Source organism: Pterocles gutturalis, unplaced genomic scaffold, assembly GCF_000699245.1.
Source record: "Pterocles gutturalis isolate BGI_N339 unplaced genomic scaffold, ASM69924v1 scaffold26551, whole genome shotgun sequence".
Classification (NCBI taxonomy): domain Eukaryota; kingdom Metazoa; phylum Chordata; class Aves; order Pterocliformes; family Pteroclidae; genus Pterocles; species Pterocles gutturalis.
This window is the reverse complement of record NW_010103755.1, coordinates 6,167-14,463: the sequence shown is the minus strand read 5'-3', so window position 1 is coordinate 14,463 and position 8,297 is coordinate 6,167. Positions and strand designations below refer to the sequence as shown.

Sequence of the window (8,297 nt, the reverse complement as noted above, 5' to 3'; positions counted from 1 at the left end):
CTCTGTGTGCCCGCTGCCGGCTCCCCGGCCGGCTCCTGGAGCAGCTCTTCCCCCGGCCGCGGCTGGGTTGCTGCCCCGGTGGCTGGCAGCAGGGGTGGATGTGCTGAGCACAATTTCTTTTATTTGGACCCTCATTCAGCAAAGGGCCTGAGAAGTATTCTCCGATACTGGAACCGTACAGCTTCTCATTGGTGCTGCTCCTTCCTCAAATGGCCCAGTAATTGGTACCTTACACTGTAGTTGTGCTATCTGTTGAGGCAATCGTTGCATCCACTGAACCTCGGGTATGTTCAGTCATGCACAAGGCAGCTACAAGTATCATTGTCCTGGAGCTGCTTCTGTTGCTTTCCAGATACTTGGTGTCTGGTCCTTAACCCTCTGGCACAGGGAACATGATGGCTGCACTACAGGCGGCTCTGAAGAACCCTCCCATCAACACAAAGAACCAGGCAGTGAAGGTGAAGTAGTAACTCACTCACTCACGGGTTACTCCTTAAAAATCCTTTCCTGTTTCTATAACCCCCGCCCCACCAACCCTGCCAGGTGTACTTTGAGGAAGCCAAGGAAGCTGGTTTTAGGGTATTCCTTGATGTCAAAACATCCATGACCTCTGGTGTTTTAATCTTGTTCAAAATACCATAGCCTGGATGTCATCTGTCCATGTACCTTCAGGTTTTGTGCGTTTTCCTCCCTGTGCTGGTTGTATATTGTGTGTGCTGGGTACCTCCACACGTCCCCAGGTGCCCGTGTCTGATCCAGACCTGGCAGCACATCGATGTAGGCAGCGCTGGCAGATCAAGGAACCAGAACTGTAGTAGTCACCTCTGACTAATGAAACTGCTAGCACCGCCAGACCATGAACCTACAAAAAAGGAAGAACTGATGGTTATCGCATCCAATCAAAACGAAGCTGTTAAAACCTCAGAAAATGCAAGCACTCCCCCTGTGACAAAATATGCGTGCATGTATTTGTCAGTCTCCCCAAAATAAACCTTGAATGGCTCATGATTGCAGCGGTAAGAGGAGGAGGCAGGTAAGACGTGGAACTGCCCAAATAGCAAGTGCCTGCAAAGGTCTGTTCTCCCTGCTTGAGGAGAGTTCCAGGGGCACGCCTCTGTGCTGCTCTGGCACCAGGCTCTCCTCACCAGGCCCCCACTGGAGATTTTTTACTTTGCCCCACCCCTTTCCTGAAGGTTTTGAGAATCAGCTGTTCGTTACAGATAGTGCTGTGTAAGAGCTTGAACAGCTTTGCCCTCACTTTAGTGGCTTGTCTCCGTTAGCTCTTTGTTGATGGATTTAAGAATACACTGTAAAGGCAGTGGAACTGAAGAGGGCAGAGGGACTGAATTTTAATGTTTGCCTTATTTTTTAGTTGATCTCCTGGAACTTTTATGTTTTTATTTCTAGTTCTTCATGTGAGAAATCTTGCTAAGTGAAACGCCTATGGGATATTAAATTGAACAAGAAAACTAGCAGCCATAATTTCTGTAGGAGGAAGCTGCTTGAAGTATTTGTATAATGGAATTATTCAAAAGTCCAACAAACCCAAGACCTTTTTCTTTAATCCTCCCTCAGTTAGTGATGGATGAACAGGAGGAGCTGCTTTTTGCTGATTGCATGGCTAATCTGCCACTGTGATCATGCCACACACACGCCTGGGCCTGAGATGACATCCAGATCAACTTGCAAATGATTATTAATGCAAAATATTAATGCTGATAGTTTGCATCCTGTGTGCCTGGGACAGAAGTTGACTGTTTTGAAAATGTGTGGCTTCCAGTAGTCACCTCTTCTAGGCTGGCCAGTGGCAGTTCCCTGGAATATCGTACTAGTATCACATTAAACAGTACAAAGGCATGGAAAAGGCGCTGCTGACAAGGGAAGGCAATCAGATACTTAGTTCTTGTAATTCTTTTGGAACTTGACAGACCTTGAGTTTTGATATGAGAATTTAGTATTTAGCCGTAACCTCATTTAAGAAGTGGAGAATTGCAAACACAAGCAGAGAGGTAGAAAACTAGAGCAGGACGAACGTGTTAAACTCCTTTATGCTGTTTATCATTGCGAGGACATATCTGTTACACGTAGTTATCACAAGCTCTCTTCACAAACTGCCCTATTCAAATGTATTTTAGAATTGTTTTAAAGAGAAAAAAAAGTCTAGTTGAGTTTATTTGAGAGTTGAGTATTATTTGGATGCACCTTATACAAGAATTAATGTCTCTCTGCCTTCCTTCTTTGTTGACAGGATCGCGCAGAAAGCATTGTCCTGAAAGTCCTCATCTCTTTCAAAGCCAATGATATTGAGAAGGCAGTGCAGTCGCTGGACAAGAACGGTGTTGACCTGCTAATGAAATACATCTACAAAGGCTTTGAGAGCCCCTCTGACAACAGCAGCGCTGTGCTGCTCCAGTGGCACGAGAAGGTGTGTTTGTAGGGCCTGCTCTTGCCCGGGTTATTCGTGTTAGCAGGTTCTGGGGTCCGGGGCACTCTCACCGAGTCTGGTAAGAACCGCCGTTCTGTCTGGTAAAACGGAAATGTCGTATTTCACGGAGTGAGGAGGGTATGGTCCTGTGAGCTCGCACCTGAGTTCTGTCATCTGCCTACTTATTCTGATTCCTTGGGTAAAGATCCTACAGTTAAAATTTGATTTTCTGTTAGACTGAGGCAAACAAAACGGTTCAATCAAGTGATTCAAGCAGGTGGAAGGAGAATTTTCCTCTTAGAGGGAAGCAAAGTTTGCAACTTGGTTATGCAGGGAAAGAAAAGCTCATTAAAAGCTGTCTTTAAAGAGAATGGGATCATCCTTTCCCGGCACCCTGAGTGCCAGTGTTTTCATTTTTAATGTAAGGAGTGGGAAGATGCTCATTTGAAATACAGTCCAGCAGCCTTTCCACTCAGCAGCTGTTTAACCCCGGGGCTACCGTGACCTGGTGTTAATTGCGATGTTTCTCTTCTCAGGCCCTGGCTGCTGGAGGAGTAGGGTCCATTGTCCGTGTTCTGACTGCCAGGAAAACGGTTTAAATCCAGCAGCGGGTGGTTGCCTGCCATCCACAACGTGGGAAATGCTGGTACAAAACCCACCCAACCGAATGCCGTCGCTGCCCCGTGGGCAGCACCTGTCTCTCAGCTTGCCTTCTCGCTGCTTCTTTCCTACCCGACAAATAATGCATATCGTGATCTCTTTGTTGTTAAATTCTGGAAAATTATGAAGGTGCAATTTTACTTCTAACAGGAATCTTTGGTACTCGCGAACATTTCAGTGACAGGTATAGCAACGTATACTTCATGTTTAGGATGATTTGCATTTGTGTATAATTACGGCAGATTGGGACCTGACTTTCTGAGCAAATGCTGAGGGACGTAGGGCAATGTCTTAATTCTTTTTGCTAGCCAAGCAGTGTTTTGATGCAAGATCTGTATTTGAGAAGTGGAGCAGCTATTAATATAGGTAACTGGACCATGTTTTCTTTGGTCAACCTCTGAACCTACAGCCGTGAATAGGACAGAAAGCAAAGGTTTTTTTGAACCCTTTACCATTCCAGAAAGCTGAGTACTTTCCTTAGCCTCACATCTCACGGCCTGTTCTGGTTCCTTGTGATCAGCCAAATGCTGGGTCCACAGCGGGAAAGTCACAACAGGATGAAGTTGTCCATCATGCAGTTTGGAGGGTAGAATTTAAAAGGTTGATGGTCCACTTACGCTGGAGCCCAGCCCAGTGAACTCTTATTTTGGGGAGCAAAGATCCTGAAGAGAAGAAAAAAAGCAGCTTTTATACAACAAATCACATTTCAGCAACTTGAAAGTGATTTGATTTTGTCAAGCACAATGTAGCTGCTGCCTGGGGTAATCTGAGAAATGCACACTGGTACCCACACTATCCTTGCAAAGCTCCCGTATTTTGTTTTCTAGATGTATAAGGTGTTAAAGGATACCAGACAGTTCACATTCCTGTTCTCTTGTGCCACAGTGTGTTAGCTGGTGAGCGAATCGGGTTCCAAAATGAAGAGTACTATTTTAAAAAGAATTAGGAAAGCCCAGGGCATCCCAGACCACAGATCACTGTTGAAGGTTTAGGGCCAGAACTGAAATACATGTGTTTCACATTCACCATTTTACTGCGGTTCAGTTGTGTAAAACTGTTGGGGAACTTGTGAAATCTTTGCTGTTTTTTGATATCTGCTTTTCTTTTTTTTTTTTTTCTTTTTTTTTTTGTAATAATAATAATAAAGACGAGACAATAAATCGTCACTGAATATTTACTTGGTGTCTGAAATGCCTTGGAGTTTCAGCAGGCTGCTGTTCCAGGATGGTAACAGTGAAAAAGCAAGCCCTAAAACTTCTCCCCTCCGTTATTTTTCTTGATAGGCTTGCTTTCTTGCAGTTATTTGTACCTGTATGTAATGGCAATACCCGTGCAGCTTCATCCAGATAGAAAACGACACTCTGCCTGTGCTAAAATTACAGCCAGGGAGCGAGATCGTCACAACCGTTGATGCGAGATGCCTTCTCAAGAACGAAAGAAGGAGAAGGGTAACAGCCTAGCAGGGTTGTTGTGGGGAGCAGACCTTCTGATCTCACAGTGGGGCTTTTGTTCGTCTTTCTGCCTGCCCCAGCTCCAAGAGATCAAACATTTAACTGTTGGTTTGAAGAATAATTTAAGCACAGATACAGTCTTGGGCTTGTCCTGTGGGTGGGGTGACTATGTGCCTATGTCATTGCTAGTGGCACACTTCCTTAGCCTGACCCACTGGAGGAACTGCGCGTACAGAAGCCTGGTTGAGCACTCCGACATCGGAAGGACATCTCCTGTTCATTACCCAAGGCATTGCTTTAGAAAAGCAGAGCTAGCGCCTTCAGACGACTCAAACCAAAGTGTTCCTGATGCACCGTGCGCACTCAGGAATCGGGAAGAAGACAGCTTCAGTAAAACCCTTTTTTCCCTCCGTCCCATCCCGTCTCCTCCCTCCCTTTCCCCAGGACAGTCAGACCCACACAGCCATAGCTGCTGCATCTCGCGGACAGCGGCAGGGCTGGGAGGACCCGCACCCCTGTCCCCCCCCCTGGGGCAGGCGCGAGGCGGGGGCGCAGCCCCCCCCCTGCCCCCCCGCCTGTCTCACCCCGCTGAAGCGACACAGCACCCCGTGTCCCCAGGGCCTCAGCACAGACAGGAACTGCCATCGTTACCCCTCCGTTGTTTGGTGCCCTCCTTACCTTCCTTCCTCAGGTCCTTTGCCTCACTTCTTCATCAGGCTGTAGGCACGACACCAGGAGGCACTGGGCACGCAAAGTGGAAGACCTGCCCTTGCTGCACACGTCCAGCTTTCAGCCCTTTGTACAGAAGCAGCTTCCAGCCTCCTGGCCACGTGCAGTGACAGCCCTGTCCTTACAGCTCTCCAGGGACTGTGTTTGGCTCCTCTGTTCCCTTCTGGTCATCCAGATTTGGTTAAGACACCAATCAATCCTCATTTTTAAAAAATAAATAATTAGTCAAAAGCTGTAATCCCAGATAAGTGAAAAATATTTTCCAAAACAGCTGATGTCAAAGCAGGTCAGCTACCTCTAGGTGGCACTGGATAAACGAAGGGAACAAGAACCTCTGCCTGACCTTAAGGTCCTTCAGCTTCCCCTTGGGCTAGGCTGTGATGTAGTTAGAAACATTTACAGAACGTCTACTTCTTCTGCGTCTGTGTCCGGGGATGTGCTAAAAGACCTGCACCGATGTGGGGGCAGTAGTGCAAGATTTGCAGGAAGGCAGCTCTTCTGTTAACTGATTGACAGGGAGGTAAAAAGTAAATGTAGGTTGTAAAAAAAAAAAAAAAAAAAAAATTACCCATTTTCTCCAAATCGTGCTTTGCTCGATTTCATGAACCATACAAATCCCACAGCAGGGAGCAGCCCCCAGCTGCGCCGATCAGCAACCTGTGTCTGGATGCTGCGTTCACCGTACGCGGGAGCTGCCTGCAGCTCAGCATCCAGAGCAGCGTTCACTCCTCCGGCACCAGCTCTGTGGGAGGAGGTACGCGCTCCCACCGCCCCGCGCTCCCACCACCCCACGCTCCCACCGCCCCGTGGGCAACGTGGAGCCTGAGCTTGGCATCCCCAGCAGGCACCCGGTGGAGGGCACTGGGTGCTCCTGGTGCAGCCAAAATCCACCGGCGTGGGGTTAACAACACCTCCAGCAGCAAAGTGTGGGGCTGGGACCGATGGAGAGCAGCTCCCGTGGGAGTCACCTCCAGCCAGCGGCCATCCTGCAGCAGCTGGGGCTGTGGAGGCTGGGCTCTGCTCCCCAGTTGTCCCAACTCACCCCACACGTGCCCAGGCAGAGGGGCTGTTTCAATCCTTTGAATAACACAGCACAACAGGTTTCTAAGAGGAAAACAGAGAAAGATGGGCAGGGAAGAAAAAAAAATGAATTCCTAAACAATTTAATTTTGTAAAACACACTTCCCTCCCTATTACAAGAAAGGAAGCCTTCAATGGAAATTACTTTATGTGCAGATCGGAGCTAGTCGAAGGGGGATGGCGATTGCAGAGCTCTGCTAGGACGGCTCGGCACTTCCGAGCCTCATGTGCAAACCTCGCACCGCTGCCTTCAGCTTTGGCCGGAGCGTGTGGCAACAGCACCTTATCAGTCACATCCTGCTTTTGTAACGGCCGAGAGAAACCGCTGTCCTCCCGCTGCCCCGAGCTGCAGCCCCCACCAAGCCCCGGGCTCCGAGTCATCTGTCAGCTGGCCAAAGGGTTCCCACAGGCTCCTGCCTCACTCCCTGCCACCGTTTAGGGAACGAGCCCAAAAATCAGGTCCTGTGCGGGAACTGAGCTCAGACTTGCAGATGTCCTCAAACACAATCAGTCCCCTGCGTCTTTCCTCAGACATGGTGTTTTCTAGTGCCCAGATCAGTCTTTTTTTTTTTTTTGGGGGGGGGGTATCCTCTCCAGAAGTAATGATAAGCTTGTGCATATTGTTGCTATACGAACTCAAAGCCCACTGGAGGATTTTGGGTGTTTCTGTGTATTTCTTACCCATCTCGTGGTGATCTGTGTTTGTACTGGATTCCCAGAATTTCCCACAGGAGCTGTCACCGTCTCTATTACTCACTTCCTCGTGGACGTTACCGCAGAAGAAACAAGTTTGCCTACGAATTAACTTGGTAAGAGAAAGGGGAACAAGAGCGCCACTCTTCCTAGAAGGGGTGTTTATCACAGCCCTGAATCGCTTGGATGTTCCATTAAAAATAACCCAGCAGAAGGAGAGCCTGCTCTGAGCATCTGCTGTGCTTGCATCTTTCAGATCCCATCCTTCCGTGGAATGCAAGAAAAAAAAAAAACCACAACACTTTCCATGGGTGATCATGCATCCTCCTCCAGCTCCCCTTGCACCAGTTTTGGGATCAGCCCGACCCTACCAGTGTGCCCATTCCGATAATTAAACAAGCAGAAAGTTATCCCCACCATAGAGTGAACCATTTCCTGCGATATGGGGTATCCCATTCCTCCAAAGAATGAGGAAAAGAGTCTCAGAGGGGTGTTTTCCTGCTCACCATGTTGTTATTCCCACCCCTCACCTTCAGCATCACTTCGGCTGGCTGCACGTCTCTCCGATTTTTTGGAGGTCAAAGAGTCCACGGCACGCGCCCGCAGGAAGCCGGCGGGAGCCGGCTGGGTGCAAAGGGACGCCAAGGGCACGCTTACAGCTGGAGAACCAAAGAGCACCCGAGGTTCAGGGGTGTGCTGGGACCTACTTTGGCTTGAAAACCAATTCCTCGCCCTTCAGCAGCTCGAGTTTCTTCCTGAGCAGAAGTCAAACAGAAGCCTCCCCCGCGGTCGCCCTCCCGTTGGTGGCAGGATGTGATTTGCTGGGCAACAGTGAGCAAACGCACGGGGGCTGAGCCTTGCTGACATAGTTTAAGCTCTTACAAAACACGCATCACATCGCTGGTACATGAGTCAGAGGTGAAGTACTTCCAAAACTACTTAGAAACCACATGTGGAGCACGCGTCTTCAACCCTGCTGAGCCAGCAGGTCAGACCCCTGCCATCACCTGCCCGGGGATGCCTGTAGGAACCATTTAAGAGCTGCCACCAGCGAGGACCAGGCTCCAGCGGGCACAGGGGGCTCAGCGCAGTGCTCGCCCTGTTGCTTTGCAACCATCAATGTGACCTGCTCGACCACGCAGCCGACAAAATCCACAGCTTCTCGTCAACAACCCGGAAAAGCAAAACCCGAAGAGGGGAAGAGCAGCTGTTGGCGAGGACCTGGCCCGTCCCCGCTGGCAGCACGGCGTGGAAACCCG

At 49.1% G+C, this 8,297-nt stretch overlaps 2 protein-coding genes across 2 annotated transcripts in view; both read left to right on the top strand.

Annotated features, from left to right (window-relative positions):
* Positions 1–377: 377 nt before the first annotated feature.
* ARPC5 (actin related protein 2/3 complex, subunit 5, 16kDa) lies at positions 378–3,502 on the top strand (the record flags this gene model as incomplete). The annotated part of the gene is made up of 3 exons (XM_010086828.1): positions 378–458; positions 2,249–2,425; positions 2,962–3,502. Coding segments are annotated over 3 exons (321 nt in total), but the record flags the coding sequence as incomplete, so codon positions are not given.
* A 993-nt stretch (positions 3,503–4,495) lies between these two features.
* NCF2 (neutrophil cytosolic factor 2) overlaps positions 4,496–8,297 on the top strand; it is a 9,685-nt gene continuing 5,883 nt past the window's right edge. Inside the window, exon 1 of the mRNA XM_010086827.1 lies at positions 4,496–4,533. Coding sequence (XP_010085129.1) covers positions 4,496–4,533 — 38 coding nt within the window. The remainder of the gene's footprint in view (positions 4,534–8,297) is intronic.